This window comes from Dictyostelium purpureum (assembly GCF_000190715.1).
Source record: "Dictyostelium purpureum unplaced genomic scaffold DICPUscaffold_226, whole genome shotgun sequence".
NCBI classification, from domain to species: domain Eukaryota; phylum Evosea; class Eumycetozoa; order Dictyosteliales; family Dictyosteliaceae; genus Dictyostelium; species Dictyostelium purpureum.
In genome coordinates, this window is record NW_003519562.1 from 27,803 (window position 1) to 52,237 (window position 24,435).

General features: G+C 23.8%; 9 protein-coding genes across 9 annotated transcripts; 1 reads left to right on the forward strand and 8 right to left on the reverse strand.

Annotated features, from left to right (window-relative positions):
* Window positions 1-1,020: 1,020 nt before the first annotated feature.
* DICPUDRAFT_12802 (uncharacterized protein) lies at window positions 1,021-1,385 on the reverse strand (the record flags this gene model as incomplete). The annotated part of the gene is made up of 2 exons (XM_003290476.1): window positions 1,021-1,190; window positions 1,265-1,385. Coding segments are annotated over 2 exons (291 nt in total), but the record flags the coding sequence as incomplete, so codon positions are not given.
* Window positions 1,386-2,314: 929 nt separating this feature from the next.
* On the reverse strand, window positions 2,315-3,211 carry DICPUDRAFT_92502 (uncharacterized protein). The gene has a single exon (XM_003290477.1). The coding sequence runs from the start codon at window positions 3,196-3,198 to the stop codon at window positions 2,536-2,538; it is 663 nt and encodes a 220-aa protein (XP_003290525.1). The 5' UTR covers window positions 3,199-3,211; the 3' UTR covers window positions 2,315-2,535.
* Window positions 3,212-3,514: 303 nt separating this feature from the next.
* Window positions 3,515-4,658, reverse strand: DICPUDRAFT_81255 (uncharacterized protein; the record flags this gene model as incomplete). The annotated part of the gene is made up of 3 exons (XM_003290478.1): window positions 3,515-3,760; window positions 3,915-4,351; window positions 4,460-4,658. 3 exons carry the CDS (start codon window positions 4,656-4,658, stop codon window positions 3,515-3,517), a joined length of 882 nt encoding a protein of 293 aa, XP_003290526.1.
* Window positions 4,659-5,745: 1,087 nt separating this feature from the next.
* Window positions 5,746-9,304, reverse strand: DICPUDRAFT_155048 (uncharacterized protein; the record flags this gene model as incomplete). The annotated part of the gene is made up of 7 exons (XM_003290479.1): window positions 5,746-7,053; window positions 7,131-7,754; window positions 7,821-7,964; window positions 8,058-8,450; window positions 8,530-8,744; window positions 8,901-8,995; window positions 9,102-9,304. The coding sequence occupies 7 exons, from the start codon at window positions 9,302-9,304 to the stop codon at window positions 5,746-5,748; spliced, it is 2,982 nt and encodes a 993-aa protein (XP_003290527.1).
* A 1,694-nt stretch (window positions 9,305-10,998) lies between these two features.
* On the forward strand, window positions 10,999-11,731 carry DICPUDRAFT_155049 (uncharacterized protein; the record flags this gene model as incomplete). The annotated part of the gene is made up of 2 exons (XM_003290465.1): window positions 10,999-11,134; window positions 11,199-11,731. The coding sequence occupies 2 exons, from the start codon at window positions 10,999-11,001 to the stop codon at window positions 11,729-11,731; spliced, it is 669 nt and encodes a 222-aa protein (XP_003290513.1).
* A 72-nt stretch (window positions 11,732-11,803) lies between these two features.
* DICPUDRAFT_98718 (uncharacterized protein) lies at window positions 11,804-12,788 on the reverse strand (the record flags this gene model as incomplete). The annotated part of the gene is made up of 3 exons (XM_003290480.1): window positions 11,804-12,141; window positions 12,406-12,652; window positions 12,772-12,788. 3 exons carry the CDS (start codon window positions 12,786-12,788, stop codon window positions 11,851-11,853), a joined length of 555 nt encoding a protein of 184 aa, XP_003290528.1. The 3' UTR covers window positions 11,804-11,850.
* A 282-nt stretch (window positions 12,789-13,070) lies between these two features.
* On the reverse strand, window positions 13,071-18,125 carry DICPUDRAFT_81259 (uncharacterized protein; the record flags this gene model as incomplete). The annotated part of the gene is made up of 4 exons (XM_003290481.1): window positions 13,071-15,841; window positions 15,911-16,238; window positions 16,321-17,610; window positions 18,123-18,125. 4 exons carry the CDS (start codon window positions 18,123-18,125, stop codon window positions 13,071-13,073), a joined length of 4,392 nt encoding a protein of 1,463 aa, XP_003290529.1.
* Window positions 18,126-18,197: 72 nt separating this feature from the next.
* Window positions 18,198-21,765, reverse strand: DICPUDRAFT_81260 (uncharacterized protein; the record flags this gene model as incomplete). Its single annotated transcript, XM_003290482.1, has 3 exons — window positions 18,198-21,344; window positions 21,407-21,575; window positions 21,647-21,765. 3 exons carry the CDS (start codon window positions 21,763-21,765, stop codon window positions 18,198-18,200), a joined length of 3,435 nt encoding a protein of 1,144 aa, XP_003290530.1.
* Window positions 21,766-22,186: 421 nt separating this feature from the next.
* DICPUDRAFT_9193 (uncharacterized protein) lies at window positions 22,187-23,680 on the reverse strand (the record flags this gene model as incomplete). Its single annotated transcript, XM_003290483.1, has 3 exons — window positions 22,187-22,618; window positions 22,701-23,427; window positions 23,499-23,680. Coding segments are annotated over 3 exons (1,341 nt in total), but the record flags the coding sequence as incomplete, so codon positions are not given.
* Between the last annotated feature and the right edge of the window lie 755 nt (window positions 23,681-24,435).

Genomic DNA, 24,435 nt, shown 5'->3' on the forward strand with positions numbered 1-24,435 from the left:
AGTTTTGAAAGGGGGTTTTCTCGGTAAAAATTTTTTTTTTTTTTTTTTTTTTTTTTTTTTTTTTTTTTTTTTTTTTTTTAAAATTAAAAAAAATAAAAAATATTTTAAATTTTATAAAAAAAAAAAAAAAAATTGATTTCTTAAAGTTTAATTAAAAACCAATAGTGTGTATTTAATTATAAGTATGTAGGTGGGTGTGTGTTGTTTATAACAACAATATTATATATTATTAAACAATGTTGTATATTTAATTAATAAAATAAAAAAAAATTTAAAAAAAAATTAAATAAATAAAATTTTTTTTAATTTTTTTATTTTTTCAAAAATTATTTTTTTTTAATTTTTTTAATATTTTTTTGGAAAAACTATAAAATATAAGGTCAACTTTTTTTTTTTTGCATTATATATGTCGAAAGATATTTTACTTGTTACATTTAAAGAAAAAAATAATGTTGAAAAAACGTAACAAAAAAAATGAACTTATAATTCATTTAATTTTAAATTTCATAAAAAGGGTATCTATTTTATAAAAGAAATAATAATTATAAAGATCAAACCCCAATTTTGAGATTTTTACGAAATCAAATTAAATTTTGATTACTCAAACTCCCACATAGAAACTAACAGGCACAAACTCTCTGTTTTTTACCTATGGAATGCTTTTTAAAATCAAATCATCTTTTTTTTTTTTTTTTTTAACTTTATTTATTTATTTTATTTTTTATTTATTTTATTTAGTTTATTTAAACTTTGATTTTAATTAGTTTAAATAAAATAAATAGAAAATAAAATAAAATAGAATAAAAGAAATATTATTTTTATGGTTATAAAATAAAAGAATAATTCAATTTCTTATACTCTTTTTATCGTTTTATTATAATCTAAATAATCATTTGTTATATTTATTATTATTTGATTTCTATTTATTATGGTTGGGGGCGGCGATTGTTTTATATACATGCATACTATTACTATTATTATTATTATTATGTTTAAAAAAGAAAAAACTATATATTATTTAAAATCGGGTGTTGAAGAACCTAAATAAACTTTAACTTCGTTGGGTGTCGATTTAACGATCCTTGCTTTTATAGTTGGTAAATTAAGACGTTTATGAGCTTCCCATCTATGACATCCTCCAAATGAGAAATAGTAGTTATTATTTGCATCACGTCCAGTAACCCAAACCACTACGTTTTTTAAAAATAAAAAAAAGATTAATATAATTACTTCCACAAAAAAAAAATCTTTATAATAAACCTACCATCAACAGGTGGGACATCTTGACCTTTTTTAAGAGTTTCCATTAAAGAAACTACTTTTTCTTCGTCAAGTTCACTTGGTAATGGACGATGAATTACGTTCATTGGCATTTCAACTGTATTTAAAAGTCTAGTATAATTTGACATTATTATATTATATGAATATTGAAAATAAATAAATAAAAAAAGGTTTTGTTTTTTTTAAATCTTGAATTGTTGTGTTTGTTTGTTTTGTTTTAATAAATTATTATAAATTTTAAAAATAAAAAATATAAAAAATTATATTTTATTTAAATAAAAAAAAAATGATTAATAATAATTAGAATTTAAATTTAAAATGGAATAAAAAAATAGAACAAGAATAAAAAAATTATTGGAAATTAGATTTTGACACACTTGAGAGAAAAAAAGGAAAAAAAAAAAATAATTTCTAATTTTAATACTACAATAATATTACAAAGATAAATAAAAAAACAGATTAAATAGGATGATATACGCTATAATATAAAATACTATAAAATTAATTTAATTAAATTAAATGACAATAATAATAACAAGAAAAAAAAAATTAAACAATTGAAAGCAACACATTTCAAAAAAACTTTTTTTTTTTTTTTTTATATATTCAGAATTTCGAGAATCTAATTTAAAAAAAATTATAAAATAAAATTATTTAAAAAAATAAAATAAAATTTATTTTAAATAAAATTTTTTTTTTGATTTTTGTTTTATTTTTTAAAAATTTTTATAAAATAAGTTGGAGTGATATCATTATGATTCTATACTATTTTTTTTTTTTTTTGGTAAAATTTTGCAATATTATTAGTTTTTAATTACAATTTCTTTTTATAAAATACGAAAATTTTTTAATTTTGGGGGGGTTTGTTGGTGTTATCAAAACCATGATTTTGATATTTTTATCCAAGTAATGCCATAAATGAAAAATTTAATATAAATCTAAGTTTTTTTTTCTTTTTTGTAAAATTTTAATAGTAAATATAATATTATCAAAGATTAAATTTAAGATATAATTTAAAAAAAAAAAAAAGAATATAGTAAAAGAGGTAATGGAATCTCCTATTTTTTTTATTTTATTTTTTTTGTAAAATTTTTTAGAAATTGATGGAAAAAACCATATTATTGTTTTTTTATTATAAAAATGGTTAGTTGGGTTTTTGTTTTCGTGCATGTGCCAAGATATTTATTAATGTAATTGGTGAAAATTAAAAATAAAAAATAAAAAATAAAAAAAAATAAAAAATAAAAAATAAACTTAATGAGAGAGTTTATTTAATTCAAATTTTAAATTTTCAATAGAGTTTTTTCCATATATTTCTCTAAATTCATTTGTTCTGAATAAAGATTGATAACCAGCATCAATAAATTTTTGTAGTATCTTTGAACGTCCCTCCTTAAAGAGATGGTCGGGTATATGAATATATTCGTTTCTGATGGAGGTGCTATATTGGTCATAGGTTTCTCTGTCAGTGCCTAAAATTGATAGGTCAAAGTCCAAGAAATAATCTAAATCCGAGTCTCCATTAGTTTGAACTGAGGTATGATTCTTTGTAGCCATAATATAGTTGTAAACTCTTGTAGTTAATTCATTTGATAGTTTTAAATCATTTGAAAACTCTTTGAATAGTTGTGCACTTTGATCCTCGTTGTCATGTTTAGTTGGGTCATAAACAATATCGTGGAACCATATTGCCCATTGGACGGTTTCTGGTGATTTTAATTTACTTGAAAATTGCTCTTCTAATTTTAATAATTCATTGATATGTGTTAATGTGTGATAGTATCTTTGCTTTTCAGTATATCTTGTATTGATAATATTCCACCATTTATCAGATACTTCATTCTTTGGTAAGTTGCTTAGTTTTAAAACTCCATTCCATCTATTTAATAAATTACTAGTCATACCAATAATTGACATTTTTATTATTATTTGTAAATTTAATATATGAATGAATAAAAAAAAATTTAAAAAAAAAATTAAAAAAAAAATAAAATTTTTTTTATATTGTTTAAATTTACCACCTAAACATTTCACCATAAATACAATAAATTAATAAATAAAAATTTTAAATTTTGGTCATTAAAAAAAAACTAAATGATTTTTATTTGAACTAATTTTTTATAAAATATTTATAAAAAAAACTGTTATATTATAATAGCTTGTTATATAATGATTAGTATTACTACAAGTAATTATTGTTGTTATCATTGTTATTATTATTATTGTATGGAATTTAAATATTTAAAGAAAATGATTGATCATAACTAATTGTACTGCTTAAAGTAGTTTCAGTATTTGAATTTGAATTATTTAAAAGTGATTGTTTTTCTCTTCTCTTTTTATTTGCTTTTTCAGTTTCAGTTTTATTATTCTCTTCATTGGCTGGATTCTTTGAACCTGACATAAAGAATATTAATGCTGCAGTTACTGCAATTGCTTCTGGTAAATAATTTAATGCATAAAGATCCCAAATACTTGACTTGAATGGTGATTTAATATTTATTATATAATGTGCTATTTAACATCTAAACAAACTATAAATACAAAGATATGCGCAACTATAAGCATAATAAAAATGTTAATTAGTACATTGGGTATGATATATTTGGGGTGTGTATCTATATGATACCTACTTTTCCTAAAAAATGATTTCTATTTGTGCCGAAATTCTTTGGTATCGATGTTACCATACGATGTAGTTTTATCCAATAAATTAAAAAAGCAATAGATAAACCAAACGAAAATGTAGAGATTGAAATTAAACCATAACCAAAAACATATTCCGCTGTATCAGGATCTTTGGAAACAAAGAAACTACTGATTATAAATATTGATAAAATGAATGCTGCTGTGAACAAGCAAAATACCGTTCTCCAAATTCTTACTTTACGTTCACCATATCCCAAATGTTGAACTCTAAATATAACTTCGACCCATGAAAATAATACAATATCGTACATGCAATAATATGTTATAATTGAAACTAACTCTGTTATATCGAATGTTATAACTATAAAATTTGAAGGTTTTTCTAAACATATAATAAATAATAAATTTGAAAATGTTTTTGCTAAAAATGATTAAAAGTCAGTTAGTTTTATTGAATCTATATAAATATTTAAACAAACAAACAAACAAACAAACAAACAAATAAACAATTTATTTAACTTGTGCATACCTAATGAATGTATAAAAATTATTATAAACACTATTCTACCCAACTTTGTGTACTTTGCTTTATCTCTTAATAAAAACAAACTTGTAATAAATAATATCAAGTGCCATAATGCCAATATTGATTGAAATGATAATTGTATATTTTTTGATAAACCACTCCCATTACCAAAATAAATTAATGAAATAACTTCGAATGCCATTCTACTACTAGAGTAATAATAATATTGCTATTACTATTACTACTATATATTTATTAACCTTTAAATATTTATTATAAACACTATATATTATTTATTATTGCTATTTTACCCTTTTTATTAAATTATTATTATAAAGTTATTTTATTTTATTTTATTTTATTTTGGTACTAATGTTATTTTTCTTTTTATTTTACAAATTATATTATACTATTGATTTTTATTACAACAACAATTTTACTATTTTCTATTTTAAACGAACACTGTTAAAATTCAGGTTGGGAAAAATAAAAAAAAATTAAAATAAATAAAAATCAAAAAAAAAAAATCAAAAAAAAAAAAAAAATAAAATAAATAAAATAAAAATTAAAAAATTAATATTTCGAAATAAGTTATTTTAGTTATAATTTTAAAAATATAAATAAATAATAATAAAGATAAAGAAAAAATATTGTGCAATTCTTGTAAAATAAAAAAAACTTAAACAAAAAAAATAAAAAATAAAAAAAAATAAAAATTATATATTTTATTTTTTAAGTTTTTTATCTTTTTTTTTGTGTGGTTTCTAAAATAAAAATTTAAATTTAAAATTAAATTTAAAGAACAGATAAATGAAAAGTTTAAAGAGGTTTATTTTTAGCTAATTATATTGGAATAACTAAAAAAAAAACTTGAAAAGAATGACAGAATCAAAAAAAAATCTTTTTTTTTTTAAAATATCTAAAAATATGATTCTGCATCATTCGATTTCTGGGTCATTTCCTGTTTGCTTTAAATAAAATACAAAGACAAAAAATTTTAATTAAAAAAAAAAATATATAAATATTTATTATCCAAAAATAATTGGATAATATGATATGATTTTTATTAAAAATATAAAGATATAAATACAAATATTATTGATATTTATGAGTTTATATTATTTAATTTATACTATTATTATTATTAGGTTGTTATTTGTTATTATTTTTGCTTGTTTGGTTCTAAAATTTCCATATATATGAGTATTCATTTGTTCGTTCGTTCGTTTGTTTTATTTATTATATTATATTATATTATTATATTTGTTTGATTATATTTATTATTATTATTAATGCCCATTTACACCAATATAATTTCCATTATTTAAACTTTTAGCATTGTTACCATTTACATGAGTTGTACCATTACTATTTAATTGTTGTTGGATAATTTTTCCTTTTCTTGTACGAATAAATAATTTTAAACATTCTTGAAACTCTTTAACTTGGGCAGTTGGTAATAATAACTTTAAAAATTGATCGGTAAATTCAGAAGTAACATTTAATTTTGGTAAAATTGAATTCTTTAAAAAGTTTAAGAAATTGTCGCCGTATTTTGAAGAGATTGATTTTAATGATTTACCAATTTCCAAAATAATTTGATTTGAAGCAAAATCATTAATGTTAAATTGTGGTGATAATGGAACCTCAAAGCATAGTGGTACCATTTGGCCAAAAAGGAATTGTTCAAAGCCATTAATGTGATGAGCACCACCTGGAGCATAGTCATCAATCATCTTTTTTAAGATTACAAAACAAGCTTTTTGGATAGCTTCGTTTGATGATTGACAACCACTGGTTAAAGTTGGGAGAATAATTTTCTCAAATACATCGAGATTGGCTTGTGAGGTAAAGGTATTGGCTAAATTATTTGAAAGAATACCTTGAATAAATTGATAGTAAGAACGTTTAAGTTCATTGATTGATCTTTCTTCATCGCTATGTTCTGGTGGTTGAATGGATGGATTTAATAGTTTGAATACATGATTAATAGTTGGTTTTAGAGTGTGATTAATTACTTGGAATAGTTCTTCTTTATATTTGCCAACCAATTGATTAATAAATACTAAAAATTCCAATAGAGTTGGTATAGTGACAGTGTGACTTAATAATAGTGGGAGTATGTCTTCTAATAATGGTTTTAAATCTTTACCTAAACATTCGACCATACGATGCATATAAAAGAATGTTTTGAATTTAACTTCCTCGTTTTCTGGTAAAAGATTTGGTAATTGAACTATTAAAGTAAGGGCACTCTTGAAATAAACTTTATAGTGGCAAAGAGAATCTGGTTTTGGTGCACCATTTGATGCATTAAATGAACTAAAACCTTTACTAAAATTACCGATTACTGAAATTAATTGACAAATTTGGACAGAGTAGAATTGATTCTCTTTTGTATCGGTTTTATAAAGTTGCTTATCAATAATCTCTTTAAGTTGATTAATTGGATTACCTAAAATCTTTTGAATATATCCACTTTCGGTATCTTTATCTAAAATAGCTGCTCCAATTAAAAAACCTAATAATTCATAAAAACTTGATTGCTCATCAAATGGCACAACTTTTTGAATTTCGTATGAAATTATTAAATGATTCTAAAATTTTATTGGTAAAAAAAATTAGTATTTGATTTATCTTTATATGTGTATCTATTTTTAAAAATATAACTTACTTGTAAAGCAATAATAATATCGTTAATATATTTTAAAATTGGTACTTTTAATTGCTTAACCAATTTATTAAACAAGTGACCAGCCTTGCTTCTAACAACTGGATCGCTATTATAGATACCTCTGGCATCTAAAAATGATTTAATGACGGCATCAAGACGTGAGTCCAATGGAATATATTTGGCGTATCTAACTAAAGTTTCGAAATACATTAACGATACTACTTGATGTGAAGTTTGAGAGATATTTGAAATTGCTAAATTTGAAATCATTTCTGAAAAGAACTTTTCGAATTGTTTCATAGACTCTTCTGAATTGGCTGAAATACCTTCGCCCATTTGGAATAATAAATAAATTGAAACCTCAATATCGGAATAATTAATACCTGGATTTGTTAATATATTTGAAATATTTGCTGTTACAAACTCACTAACTAAATCTGGACGAATTCTAAAAATATTTCTAAATAAATTTGATAAATCTTTTCTAAAATCTAAAATTTTAATTTCGCTGTCGTCTTCATCATCATATTTATCTGTTTTAAATCTCATTTTATTTCTTACAATTTGAACTAAAGCTCTAATATGTTCAAATTGTTGACCACTAATATTTTTAATACCCTTTAACTAAATAAAATAAATATTAGTATTTTTTTTTCCAATCAAAATTATAATTTATGAAACTATAATTACCTTTTGAACATAAAGTGATGCAAAACCATAAACTGAATAAGAAACATCATTTGATTCATTATTGAAGAATTGTACTAAAATTTGTAACATATCATTTAATAAAATTTCACCATTTGAAAAACTTCTACCTGGATCTTGTTGTAACTAATATAAATAATTATTGTTATTAATATAAAATAAATTATTTAACGAATTAATTGTTTTTTTTTGATTGACTGTGATCAATTGATTACTTACAGACTCCATTCCTCTTAAAATCTCCATACCAGTTAAATTAACCAAATTACCAACTTTAACAACAAATTCGGATGAATCTAATGAAGTGAGACCAATAATATCTTTGATTCTTAATTGTTGAATAAGTGTAAGCTTTGCCATTGGATCCATACCTTTATTTATAATTTCTTTGAAACAATCCACAACCTCTTCTCTAACTGATTTTTCCCTTAAAAAGTTACAAAATACTTGAATGAATGGATCATTTACAATTAAATTAATATCAATCCAACCAACATAAGTTTTAATATTTTGAAGTGTCATATTGATTAATGATGAATTCTTTTGCTTTGTTAAAATTTCGTACCATGATGACACAATATTAACAATTGCCTTTTCTCTCATTTTATCTTTCTATAAATTTTAAAATAAGAAATAAAAAGTTAATAAATAATTTAAAATATATTTATATTTTTATATATAAATTCCCTACAATCATTGTATTTTGTGCTAATTCTGCTGGTGATCTGTGAACATCGAATGATACAACTTCTTCATCAATTGATTTACAAATTCTTAAAAATATATCGACTGAAAAATTTTGTAAATTTAACAATGAAAGAATCTCTTCAAAAAATGCTGGCCATCCATCTGGGTACTCTTGTTTGAATAATAAAACTATAATTTGTGCAAACTTATTTTTGATTGCTGAAAATAATAATAAAAATTAGCATTAGTTATTTTGTTCATATAAAAAATTTTATCTAAAAAATTTTAAAATTTTTTTTTTTCGGTCTCTCGTTGGAAAAAAACTCATAAAAAAAAAATTAAAAAATAATGAGGTAAAAAAAAAAGATACCCTACGTGTTTCTTCTTGATTGACAATTAAATGAGATTGGAACCATTTTAATAAACCCACTCTGAGGTTTAATTTATCTTCTGTTGTTAATAATTCATATCTAAAAATAATAAAAAAAATGAGAGAGTGGTTAGTATATACCGAGCGATATTTACAATAAAATAAAAACAATGCTAAATATTTTGAGAAAATAAAACTTGACATACTTGTGTAAAATGATATCTTGAAAAACTTGAATACAAAAGAATTTAATATAAGTATTATTGGTAGTTCTTAATTTCTCTAAACAAAATTCCCACGCTTTTGGATTCTCTTTGATTCTGTTTGTGTATTCTAAAGCTTGTTGTTTAATGTCTTCTCTAGTTGAAGGATCGAAACTACAGATAACTGCTTGATCAAAATTATCCATTTTATCTGTAGTAATTTAAATTTATTTATTTTATGTAAATTATTAAATATGTGAATTTAATATTGTTCTTCTAAAAATAAAAAATAATAAAAAAAAAAAGATTTTATTTAACTATTTATTTTATTTGATTTATTGTTTAAATTGAAATAAGTTTATTGTGTTTTATTATATATTATTTCTTGTTGTTATTATTATTTCGCTTTGTGTTATTTTTCGTTTTCTTAACTTTTTATTAATTTATTATTATTTTACTATTATTATTATTATTTTCTTTTCTTTTCTTTTTTTTTTTTCTTTTATTAAAACAACAATAAATAAATAATGTGGCAACAATAATAATATAAATTATCGATATTATCTATAGGAAAAAAAATATTATAATAACTAACTATTATGTTGGATCATAAAAAAAGAAAATTTTTAAAAAAAAAAATAAAAAAAAAAGGAAAAAAAAAATATTTTTAAAAATAATAAAAAAATTTTAAAAAAAAAATTTTGGAAAAAAAAAAAAAAAAAAAAAAAAAAAAGAAAAAAAAAAAACCCCCCAACACACACCAAAACAATAACCTTTTTAGTAAATGTAAATAGATAAGAATAAAATTTAAAATAAATATTAATATATATAAAAAATAAATAAATTAATGAATTAATATATAAATAAATATAAAAAAATAAAAAAAAACCGAAAATGAAATTTTTTTTTTTTGATTTTTAATTTTTTTATTTTTTTTTGAAACTGTGTGGGAAAAAAGAAATCAAAAAATATAAATAAATAATTAGAATAAACAGATAAAAAAATATTTCTAAAATATTTGTTTTTTTCTTCAATAATATTCGAATTTCTGGATTCCAAAAAAAAAAAAAAAATAGTTATATTTTTTAAAAATTTAATTATTTCAATTTTTGTTCTAATAATATAATAAAGGTGTGTGCCTCAGGAAAATAATGTGAGATAAAGTGCTACTTTGATAGTGTCCATTCAGTATATAGTAATAGTTTAATAGGTAATAAAACAATGTAATGATAAAATAGTTAATTCGGCCAAAACGAGTGGCAACATTATTCGAACAAATATGGTACAGAAGAAACAAATAAAATCATGAAAACTTCACCTACGAACTATTATATGAAAGATTAGCCATGATTCAATTTGAGTCATGCCTTCTTCTCAAAGAATGGAATTGTCAAATTATCGTTATCTTCAGTTTTTTATTGTATTTAAATTTATAGATTTTTAAAAACTTGACTTCTATCACACTATAATTTCAATTAATTGGAAGAATTTTAAAAAAAATAATAATAATTTTTTTTTGAATATCTTACCTCTTTTTTCTTTCAACATTCACATCTTTCTTTTAAATTTCAATACTTATATTTTAAAATTAATATTCAAAAATGAAATAAAAAAAATAAGTTTTTTTAAAAATGAAGATATTTAAATCATATGATATATTATATTTTTGATGTTTTTAAAACTTTTTTACGTTTAAATGTAAACATCGCAAAATCAGACTTTTTTTATTATCAAATATTATTTTAAAAAATAGATAAAAATCAAGATTTTTGTTACCTAAAAATTCAAAAAATTAGATTTTATTATAAAATTTATTGTTTTTTTTTTAAAATTTTAATTTTTTGTTTATGTAAACAAAAAATTTTTTTATTTTTTTTATTTATTTTATTTTTAAATAAAAATGAAATTATTACTTGTATTACTTTTTATTTCTTTCTACTATTCATTTGGTCAACAACAATTTGTAAATTTCCATCCATATGCAGCTTCACACTGCGCTGATATTCCATATGGCGTTGGTTTTTCAGTTGCCACAAGTAAGTATTAACAAAATATAAATATTGATATCGATGTATTTTTATTAAATATTAAATTTATTAGATAAATGTTTAAATGATCTTGATTATTTCTACACTGGCTACCAATATTACTCTTATTTTACACGTACCCTAGTCAATTCAAGTAATCAAACATTGGTTTTTGTAACACAGTATGGACAAAGAAATTGTTCAGGTCCAGAGGTAAAAACATCGTATTATATAAATAACACATGTGATATCTCGCCACTATTGGATCAAAAAAAATTCTCACCATATTCATATGTTACAGTCACAAACAAACCATCATTCACAGATAACAGTATTGTTAATGCAGTTTATTCAAATGACCAGGGTTCATCCTCAGCTGATTCTCCAGCAGTATGCAGTAGTGGCAATCTCTTATTTGCTTCAATTATGACTGACGGTTTTAAGGCCACTTTTCCAAGTGGTGCTTACGAATTCTTCAATTGTGTTAAAAAACAACCATTTTTGTATTCCTGCCTTAATAATAATTGCAAAAACATCCCTTTGACACTTGCATGTTCATCAAACCAAAACGGACTCACCAATGAGTCTTGTTTCTGTTCAGTATAATAGTTATAATAAAACTTTGAAAAATAATTATTAATTAAATTTTTATGTTTTTTTTTTTTTTTTTTTTTTTTTGTATTTATTTATATATATTTTTATTAATTTATTTAAAAAGAAAACGTCTACAACATGCCGAATTGAACAACAGCTTCAATTTCTACTGGACCAAAAACAACTTTAATATTGTGATCACCAAAAGTATTTATTTGATCTGGGAAAATAATGTTGGCAGAATCGATAATAACACCTCTTCTTCTCTTTAAACTATATGAAATATTTTCTGGTGTAATGGTTTCTACTGGAACACCTGATGCAGTTGAACGTCTCATAACAGTAATTTTTGGATCTTTTTTTAAACTTTTAATTGCTTTTGCATTATTTTTTTCTGCGATACGTGATGAATAATCGATTTTCTATAATATAATAATATAATAGTAATTAAATTAATATATTTCCAAATATTTATAATTAGTGTATCTGTGAGTATTGGGTTGTTTTATTTTCCACTTGTCTATAATATCCACATAGTAGTTATTTGTAGTTTTATATCCTATTAAATATATGTATATTCGATTTAAATAATTTGATGCTAAAAAGTGTAATGATTGGATCTAAACTATAACAATTATTATCTATTAATCTATCTATTATTTTATGTTATTAATATTTGATATTACTTTTGAAAACTCTTCATATAACTTTCTATTTTCGTGAGTAGCATGAACAGCTAAACCTTTCATAAAAAAGAAATTTCTTGCAAAACCTTTTGATACTTCCAATTCTTCACCTTTTTGACCAACTTTTGGGATATCTTCAGATAAAATTACTGAAACTTTCTTTTTTTCTGTAGCGTAGTATGATTTTGATTCTGTTTGTCTTAAAGTTGATGTAACTAATGATAAGCTACTTTTATTATTTTTTAAACTATTTTTACTAAAAACAACCACACAATAAAAAATTTTTTAAAAAAAAAATAAAATTAGAAACGTGAACTTTATCCTCTTTTTATAATGATTGGGTTATCCATTGAAGCTAATTCCTACCAAAATGATGAGATCATTTTATTATATATATATGCATAAACGAATTTATCTAAAAAAAAAAAAAAAAATAAAAAAAAAAAAAAAAATGAAAATTTTTAAAAAAAAAAATTTAAAAAAAAAAAATAAAAATTAAATACGAAAGTTTTTTTTTTTGAAAAATTTATTCAATGTTTAAAATGAAATTAACACTCAGACGATTAGAATGAAGTTTAAATATATTTACAAATTTTTTCTTTTTTTTTTTTTTAAATTAATAAAAAAAAAAAAAAAAAAAAACTAAATTTATTGAATGTTTTTTTTTATTCTTGGTCTTCTTCGTCTTCATCTTCTTGGTCTTCACCCTCTACATTTCCTTCTTCTTCTGCTAGAGCTTGAAGGAATTGTTCTTTTTGAATGATCATTCTTTTTGAGTTCAATTTTTCTGCATATTGTTTTTCATATTTGCCAACCTGTGTTTTGAGAATAGTTTTAGTCTTGATATTTTTGGTTCTATTGGTAATTTTGTGTAAATCTTTCCAAATATTACCGGGGCCCCATAAATATTGATCTCTATAAATACGATAGTCAATATGTTCTAAATAGCAAATTGCTTCTTTACCTCTAGTATCTCTATCATGCTTTTCCATAGATGTTCCTTCACAAGCTTTCGATAATTTATTTACAATATCAAGCATTTGCTTTTGTACGTCACTTGTTACATATCTATTGTGGTCCCACTTCATGTCGTGTAATGATGCTTTGGGGTCTTTGGTTTGTCTAATTTTGTTTTTAACTATTTTCATAACTCTATCTCTTTTTGCTTGGGACATTTCACCGTCATATATATAATTTTCCTCTTTGAAACTATTTTCTTCTTCAGTTTCCTTGTCTTTTCCTTCCTCTTCATCCTCACTATCGATTTCTATTTGTACCCTTTTCTTTCTTGATGGTGAGTTATTATATGGTTCAGGTACTCTTAAAGCTCTACCTTTTGATGGTTCATCATTATATGGGTTTCTTTTTGATTTGCTTGGTGTTAATGATTTATTTATATTGTTACTGTTATTACTATTTTGTTTGGTTGGTGTTAATGATTTGTTTTTATTATTACTATTGGTGTTATTATTGTTTTTATTTTTGGTGTTACTATTATCATTATCACTATTTTCTTTATCACTGTTATTGTTACTATCTGTTTTTAAATTTGGTTGAAAAAGAGCCCTTTTCAATGACTCTTGGAACGAGTTATCTCTTTGTCTAACTTTAATAGGTGTTATTTCTGTTTTGATTTTCTTTATTTGGTCTCTATCACTGCCACTATCAGTATCTTCTTCAATATTAGTATCATTACCATCAGGTTCTTTTCTTTTCTTATTTGGAAGATCTTGTTTGGGAGTTGAATCGGTTTTAATTTTCTTTTTTTGATGTGTTGTATTATCACTATCTTTATCACTATCTTTATCGTTATTAGTATAGTTGTTATCACTATTATTATCTTCTTCAATTTGATTATCACCGCTACGTTCTCTTCTTTTCTTAGTTTGACTTTGTTTTGGAGCAGCCAATCCAGTATATAGACCAGTTTCAAAAATAATATTGGTTTGTTTTGATCTTGTCGTAATAGATGGACCATTGGTTTGATGATTTATTGACTTTTCTGTTTTTGTTGGTGTTGGTGATGTTGTTGTTGTCGTCGTTGTTGTTGTTGTTGTTGTTGTTTTTGTAGCTGTGTTATTTGTGGTTGTATTAGTTGTGGTTGTATCGGCTGTGGCGGTATTAGTTGTATTGGTCACATTTTTATTTAAATTAATGTTGGATTTAATGAAGTTATGTAATTCAACTACTTTTATTGTATCGGGTAGTTCATGTTCTAATTTATAAGTTATATTTTGTAAAATTTTTGAGGCTTTATAAATTGATGTTTTTGAATTATTAAATAGTTGGGCATTTGTATAAATTAATATTAAATCTTTAAAAAATTCGTCATTGCTTTCATATTCGTATTTGTTTAATCTAAGTTTCATTTGCTGAAATGACATTGGTTGTTTGATAATACTATGATAGGTTGGGGCCTCTTGCTCGGTGACTGGTTGGTTAAATGGGCTTAAAACTTCGATGGACTCTAAAGTCTTTAAAATTGTACGAATAAAAAAGTAGCTATTAAGTAGTGTTGCTTCGATAATATCACGGGAGACTAACACAGACTCTCTCTTTTGGCGCTCTCTCTTTCTAGCTAACTCTAAAATAGTTCTAGATCTTTCTAAATCTTGACGAATATTTAATAAATGATTGTATTGTTGTACTGTATTAATACCGGGTTCGTGTCTTGGTGATCTACAAATGTTTGATGGTTGAAGTCTTTTAATTAAGGCCAATCCACTTCTTGATATTCTCTTCTTTACCCAGTAGGAATAAACACCCTGTATAAATGCACTTGGGTATATACCAATCTTTTTGATAGCCCTTGAAACTGGAATTAAACCTGCATTCTTTGCTGTAATACCTGTATTTCTAGACTTTTTCCTTTGGGTGTGTACAGTTTCTTTACGACTACTATTATTGTAATCATTTTCGTCATCACTGTCGTCATCTATGACTTGTCTATTTGATTTCTTTCTGCTATTTGATTTGGATGGGGTTTTCTTTGGTGTGAGAACTTTGCCATTTGATTTGGATGGAGTTTTTTTTGGAGTTGATTTTTGTTTATTTCTATTTACATCACTACCATCTTCATAGCAATCATCGCTATCACTATCGCTTGAGTGTAATACACATTCCTCATCAGTTGAGATATCCATGCCAATTTTTTCCTTTACAGTTTGACCATTTAATATTTTTTTTTCAAAATGTTTTGTACAAAAAATTACATTTGGATTTGAGTACTCTTCATCGTCACCATTATGATCACGAAATGCCTTTTGTTTAGTTTTGATACAAAATGGATGAAATGCAATTGAACAATTTCTTTCTCTACATTGAATTGATGCACCAACCTTCTTTTTACATACTGAGCAAGTTAATTTATATCTTTGTTTTAGTATTTTTTTGAGTAATCCGCTTGGACCTAATTTATCTCTACCACTACCTTTTTCTTTAAAATAAAAAATAAATATTAGAATGCTATATAAGCATTAATAAAGAGTGTATGTTTAAAACTTACTAACTATTGCTATTAATTCGGGTATTTTATAAACACAAACTAAATGAACCCATTCACCATCTATAGTTTGTTTAAAAGCTCCACTTTTCTTATCGCATATTTCACACGAGATTTGACTTTTTTCGGGTGATTCACACTTTTGACAAAACCATTGGCCCTCTGGAATTAATAAAATACCATAGCAATCTTGATGAACTGCTATATCACAACCATCGCAATAAACAATTTGATTAGTGTCGTCTGATGTACCATCAAAACAAACTGCACAAACATCATCAGACTCGACTGAACTAAAATGTAAAAACTTGTCATCTCCCATTTCTTGTTTCTACATAAAAATAAGAATTATTGGTTGTCATTAGTATTAAAAACAATAATAATAGTAATAATAAATCTATAAAATAACCTACATATACAAATGTTTCTTTTTCTAATCTGTCTATAACAAATTCAAAATCGTCTTCATCATATTGAACTGATGAGTTTTTATTGAAATTTTGTAACCATTGTTCGTCCTCGCTCTCCATATCATACTCGACTTCTTCGTTTAATTGTTCACTTGATTTCTCTTTATAAACAATATATCCTAATGATTTATGAAATGGCTCTGAGGGATTATCATCTTGAACTTCTTTATAAACTGGTTTATTTAATTCCTCTTCATTTCTTTTTAAATATTTATATCTTTGAGTATAGTTTTTTTCATCTTCTAGGGAATTGATTATATCTAAATTTAAATGGTGGTGGTGGTGATGTTTATTGTTTTTATTGTTACTATTATGACTATGTTTATTTTTAAAAATCTCTTCATGTTGGTCATTCTTTTCTTCGCTATAAATTTCTGAGGCTACGGAGTTTGAATTAATATCTAAAATTTCATCCTCGGTAAATAGCTCTGGATTGATTATTGGTAACTCTACTTTAAACAACTCTTTATCAAAAAATGGTGTACTTGTTGACGCACTTGGTTTTTTATTTAAAATTTTTAATATTTTGCTGCTACTGTTTTTATTATTATTTTCATTAAAACTGATGTTCTCGTTACTATTAATACTATTATTATCATTATTGATTGCTTGGGTAGTAGTTGTTGAGTCAATCACTATTTTATCACCAAAGCTCAAGCTATTTTTTATTTCTTTTATGCTATTTTGATCATTTTCGATTGCTAAATCTTTAAAATCCATTTGATTGTTTTTATCTATTTGTTGGCTATTATTATTATTATTATTTGTTACAATTGAATCTAATTTAGATACTATACTATTTTCATTACTATTTTGTTGAGATTTATTTAATGTTGGATCTAGGGAAATATTATTAATAAATGGTGAATCTATATTTTGTTCTGGGGTGGATGATGATGAATTTATTGATAAGCTAATTGTTGGTGAAATATTTGAAACCAAATTTTCCAATGATTTTTCAGTCTCTAATACTGAAATATTTATATTATTACCATTACTATTTATACTATTTATACTATTTATACTATTTATATTATTAACTATGGTGTCATTTATACTATTATTATTTATACTATTATTGTTATCTATACTACTATTATCTATATTGTTATTTTCTATATTATTATTATTAATAGTATTTATATTATTAATTTCAGCTGGTTGGTGCTGCTGTTGTGTTGGTACTTTTTTTCTTTTTAAAAATGGAATAAAAGCTTTGATACCAATAGCCATCTATATTTTTAATTATTTAATATTTGATTTTTTTGATTTTATTAATTTTATTTGTTTATTTTAAAAAATTTAATTTTAGGTTGAAAAAAAAAATAAAAAGATTAAATGAATTTTTTAAAAATAAAAGATTTAAATTTTATGTACAAAAAAAAATGATAGTATGATGAAAAAAAAATGAAAAAAAAAACATTAAATATATAAATTTATAATTTTAATTTATAAAAATATATATTTATAAAAATATTTAATTTATATTCTTGTATTATTTTATTTATTAAACAAAATGAAAAGAAAAAAATTAATTTTAATATTAAAAAAAAAGCAAAAAAAAAAATTTTTAAAAAATTTAAAAAAAAAAAAAAAATAAAAAAAATATATTTAAAAAATTAAAAAAAAAAATAAAATTAAAAAAAAAAAAAAAAAATAAAACTTAAAAAAAAAGTGTATAAATAAATGTATAAATAATATTATTTATTGTTTATTTAAATAAAATTTTTTTTTTAATAACTAACCATTTTTGTGATGGTTAAAATTATTGATTTTTTTATTTTTATATTTATATTTTTTGTTTTTGTTTTTGTTTTTGATTAAAATAATTTATAAGATTTGATATCTAAAACTTCACCCATATTAATTGAATCCCACAGCCAAAGTGAATTTCCAATTTTTTTATTGTGGGTTTTGTTTTGTTGTAAAAATTGTTTAAATAAATCTTTTGGTTTAACGGTCGAAAAATTTGGGGGTAAAGATGCTATTAAGTGGGTTGTTTTTTCATTAATTTGATCTACAACATCACCTCCGAATGCCACTATATATCTTTTTAATGTGTCCCTGTCATTTACATTTTCGTGTAAATAAATACTACAGTCGCTGAAAATATTTAAAAGGTGTTGTTTTTTTGTTGGCGATGGTGATGATTTACATTGTTTTTCTTCCTTTTTTGATGTTGATGTTGACTCGCCCAATTTATCAATTTGCATTGCATTACTGTTTTTGGTTGTATTTGTATCGAGTGACTTTGAAGAATGGTTTTGAGATGTTGAAGAACCATTTTTGGAAACATAACAGTAAATTTCGTCGATTGGTAGTAACAAATCGTTGTTGAAGCAATCTTCGACCCATTGTGTTTTGGCTATGGCCCCACCTAATCTAGATACATGATGATAAAGATCACTTTCTCCATCATCACAAATAAGGTGTGTGGTTTTATCTAATCCTTTAATGGCACACCATTTTTCTGAAACACGACCACCTAAAATCTTTATCAGTCTTTCACATTTCTTTGCTAATTTTTGATTATCCAAAACTGATTGGTCGAATACTACATTTACATTGCCAAACACTGGTGCTTCCAATTCCTTTTCCTCCAATTCCTTTAATATTTCATGCTCTAACATTTGATCACGATCTCTTTTTAAACTAGTTTTTTCATTTTCATTTTCATTTTTATTATTATTATTATTATTATTTACAGAAACATCTATTGTAGTTGTTTTAGATGAAAGAGTCGAAGTTTTTGAAACTGATGGTGGTGATTTAATTGAGTGAACAAAAACTTTAATACCAGAGTCATAAAGTTCATCTATTAAAACCTCTTCAATTTCGGACCACGATGGTTTAGAGAATGATGGTTTAGCTATATGCACTGAACCATTCTTATTTTTAATAACACCTTTGGATTCTTTAATTGCAGATTTGAAATGCTTTAAAGAGAAACTATATGATTCATCTTTTGATTTTGGTGGGACTATACAAGATAAGTTACATACAAATATTTTTTTCTTTTCTTTATCTATATTTTCTTCTAAAACCTTTTCAGACTTTGATTCGCCACTTTTAATTTTTTCAAATGATTCTACAACTTTTGGAAATCTTTTACTAATGGCACCAGATATACCTTTATTATTCCATTTATCGGTATTATCCACATAATTTAAAACAAATATATTTGGGCTGGTATCACCCGATCCACTAAAAGGTTGTGTTAAATCTCCACCTACATAAAATAATTTATCCTTTGTCTTACTGTCCTCTTCTTCATTATCACTCTGTTGTTGGTCTTTATCTTTTGATTTGCTACTTGTGGTGGTTGTGGTAGTGGTAGATGTTGTGGCGGTAATTGATAATGATTTTTTTTTATTTCTTTTAGCAATTAAATTTTCATCGTCAAATTCACCCTCTATATCATCTGTTGGAATAATTTTAGCATCTTTACCAAGCTCCATTAATTCTTGAAGGTTTGTAGCAGTTTTATAATCTTTATCTTCTCTGAATCTAACAATTCTAGGGAAACGCATAGAATAACCAGAGGTATGGTAATTTGTTTTGGTGAGCTCTGCAGACTCAATTTCTAAAATCATTGCATCTCTTGGGTGTTCAACAATAAAATCTGGTGTATAAGGTTTGTTGATATCGATCCAATCTGGTACTTTGGTGTGATCTTTTGAAATCTTTTTCATGGTCTCTTTAATTTTTGGTTGAAGCTTGTCAATGGTTTTATCATCTAGACCACCTGATGCTTTGACTACGGTTTTATATCTCTTTGAAACTTTATCGTAACAGGCCATAAGGAAAACAGTTACCAAACCACCAAAACTACCAGAGCCATAATAACCGCCAATTGCAATAAGATCGGCACTATCGGCCATACCTTTGATATAATCTTTTTTTACCTTGATCCAATGTCTAGCACCTGGTTCATAAATACTGTCAGCATTTTTGATTACTAAACCCTCTAACTTCTCTTTGAATGCTCTATTTAAGAGATTAGTGAGCTTGTATTTTTCTTGAATACCTTTGACGATGGTGACCTCTGAGAATTCAACACGATGTTTAACCACTGTAACATTCTTTTCTAAAATCTCTCTTCTTTCTTCTAAAGGTAAATGGATAAGTGATTTACCATCCAAATAAAGAATATCAAATAAGAAGACACAAACGGTGGCATCAATGAAACCTTTCTTTTTGTGGGCACCTAATGTACCAAATGGTAAAGGAATACCAGTTTTAGTATCCATTAAAAGAACCTCACCATCTAGAATCATTTGATTGGCCTTGGTTGCTTTTGGAATATATTGCTTTACCTCATCTACTTTCCATGGCATTAATGGCTTTAGATTACGCGAGAAACAACTGAATTTATTTCCATCTTTGTGAATTTGAATACGCTCGCCATCATATTTGATTTCAGAATAAAAACAACTACTACTTTTTGCAACATCATCAACATCCTTTACAGCCTTTGGTAACATTGGTTTAATTGGTGTCATTAATTTAATTGCAACATCAAATGATTTTGATTTTGATTTTGATTTCTTTTTACTACTTGACTTTTCATTATCAGAATCGTCTGAATCGATTGATTTTTTGGATTTCTTTTTATTACTTGAAGAGGAGGATGAACGTTCATCATCAGACTCCTCATCAGACTCGAATGAGTGCTTTTGAATCTTTTCTATTACGCCATGTAAATTATTTGCCTTTTTATAGGCATCATATGCATTTGGATGCAATGCATCCAAAAAGAATTTTGCGCCTGTGTTAATTTTTAAATCGCTATCAATAATTCTGCAAATTAATCTGAAATCCTGTGGTGTACATTTCTTTAATAAACTTGAAATAATTTTTACCTGTTCATCAAATTTGCCAGATAATGTCAATGAATCTAAAAAATCATCAACTTGTTTTAATGTTAAAGTACTTTTTTCTGGATATTTTCCATATTCTATATAAAACTAAAATATTAAATAATTAGTTTTTTATAATTTATATTACTACCATGATTAAATCTATTTACTTTTTTACAAGTTTCAGTGAAATCACCATTATCCAGATCTGCAATCATGTCATCTAAATCTGCATCCCATATATGAGCACAAATTTTTAGCATTACTTTATCCCTCATTCTAAAAACTCTTTTATCCTCTTTACATAATAATAACTTTGCCAATAAATATAAGTCACCACTATTTAAATATAAATTAGTTTAATAAATCTTTAATAATTTTTTAATTAATTTATTTCTTTGAAAACTTACTTGAAAACTTTACAAAATGATGAAATAATTTGAGTTTTACCAGAATGTGTTGATTCTTCTTTTAACTTTTCGCAAAGCTTTGATAAAGAATAAAGTGAACCTGATTTATCTTCTGACATTATTTATTATATTATTATGTCGTATTAAACTAAATACAAGATATTTTAAAAAAACTATTTTACAAAATATTATAAATATTATATATATTATGTTACTATTTTAATTTTAATAGATTACAAAAAAATATAAAGAGAAGTAGAGAAAGAAAAAAAAAAAAAAAAAAAAAAAAAAAAAGATAATTAGATAATTATATATTTTTAAATAAATTATAAAAAAAAAAAAAAATATTTTTAAAAATATTTTTTTTTTTTTAATTTTTTAAAAAAAAAAAATAAAAATTTTCTGTATATACCCAGAATTCAAAGAAAATTAAATTTTAGGTAAATTCAATAACAATTTAAAGTTTAATTTTAGTTTATTTTTTAAAAACTTATTGGAAATGATCTACTCTTCTGATAAGTGGAATTGGATCGATTTTGATTTTGATTGAAACAACAATAAAAACATTGTGAAAATCGAACTTGGAATAAATATAAAATCGAACCAACGATGATAAAAACTGAACTCTATATCACCCAATATTTTAGTGACAATAAACCTTGTGTAAATTTCAGGCATAGATGTTCTCATCATGAGTACTGATGATATAAAATACATTCCCATTACTTGAGCCAAAATTAAAACAATATTATTTGATGATAAACTACTTGAATATTCGTGAAAAACTTTTAAAATTTGATTAAGGAAACCACGAATTGATGAAGCTGTCATTAACCCAACCAAAAGAAAACTAATATGCTGTGACCAAAATGGAACATCGATTTGAATATGGAAATAACGCAAAGCAATATCCAGACCTCTGCTGACTGGATCCAAACCGTGTTTTCTATCGAATACTATATTTAATGTGCTCTAAATAAAATATAAATTTTAAAAATTAATATATTTTTAAAAAATGTAGTGTGTGTATTTAAAATATCTTTTTTAAACTTACCATAAAAATTTTATAAATACAATAAATTGAAAAGAAATAACCCAACCAATTATAAAATTTACCTTGTAGTGTTGTTGAAAATTTAATTCTTAATTTTTCCAATTTTAGCTCGTGTATTTGTAAAAACAGGTCTCTATTTAAATCCTCCAACTCTTTAACCTCTCTTTCTAGATGGTTAATGTCGTCGATTGGGCTTTGTCTATTCCAATAAAAAAACGAAAGGAACCAACGCAGTGAACCAAACTTTGATTGGCCGTTGTCACCTAAACTGTACGATGAAGTTCTTCTAGAAAGCTGTCTTTTTAACATTACAATTCTTTTTCTTTTATTTAATATTTTATCGAGTGAATGGTTGAACTGTCTTTCCAACTTTTGAATTGTGATGTCCTTGACTGGCTTTAAAAAATAACTTATATAACTGTATGGAACGTTCACAGCACCATAACCTGATAACAACGCCATCACGGTGCACCCAACTATACCAATTCTACCAATACCCATCTCTAATGAAACTATACCCCTATACTCTTTTAAAATTGGAAATGGATCCCCAATCTTCCAAAACAAAAATAAATACAGCAATAGTAATACAAAACTTAAAAACAGTGTCTTTCTTTTACTGAATCCATATGCCAAAACCAATAAATAGAATTGATAATACGGTAAAAATAAAATTAAGTTTACTGACATTAAAATCAAATCGATCTCCCAAAACCTATATCTCCATCTATAAAAAAAGAAAATAATAATGTTAAAAACCCAACATTACTGATTATCATCATAACCAAATATACTTACTCTCTATCCATAAAATCAACAATTTCGAAAAATATTAATTCGAACAATGTCAATGATAATGCAAATGTAACAGAGAATGATAATTGAACAAATACTTTTTTTACTTCATAATCTCTGAATAAAATTTTCATAAAATAAAACCACCCAAATAAAAAGAACAATACAAATGACAATACAAACACACCAATAGTCGATGTATTTATAACGATTTCTTTTATACTTGAAATTATGAACTCCCTTGTGTTTATTAGTAAGGTATTTACTAAAAATGTTGATTCCATCGATGACGATGATGATAGTAAAGTTGATGTGGGTAATGACAATGACATTTTAAATACTACATATTATTACTATAGTTTACTATACTATCCAATTACTATATACAACTATTATACAATTAATATTAATTATTATTATTCATTGAAGAAAAAAAATATTAAAAATTTAAAAAAAAAATAAAAAATAAAAAATAATTAAAAAAAAAAAAATTAAAAAAAAAAAGGTTTGGAAAAAAATATATAAAAAAAAAAATAATAAAAAAATATATATAAATAAATATATTTATATTTATATTTATTTATTAATATTTCATAATCTAGATCAATGACTCCCCAATTATTAAAATATTAAATTATAAGAATATTGGATCTGAAATTTGGAGGTTATTTCAAAATCAAATCCATTCTTTTAAAAATTTTAAAAATATTTGAAATTTTTCTTTGCCAACAGAGTTGATTATAATAAACCAAATGTCATTTTATATAAATATATACATAATGGACAACGACAATCAATATTTTTAATTAATTTAAATTAAAATCAATAACCCCATCCCAACCAAAAAAAAAATTAAAAAAAAAAAGAAAAAAATAAAAAAACCGGATATTTTTAAATTTTCGGAAAAAAAAAAAAAAAAAAAAAAAAAAAAAAAAAAAAA

What these genes read in the sequence shown, in the direction of transcription:
- DICPUDRAFT_92502 (XM_003290477.1), bottom strand. Translation starts at nt 3,198, where the DNA reads ATGTCAATTATTGGTATGACTAGTAATTTATTAAATAGATGGAATGGA.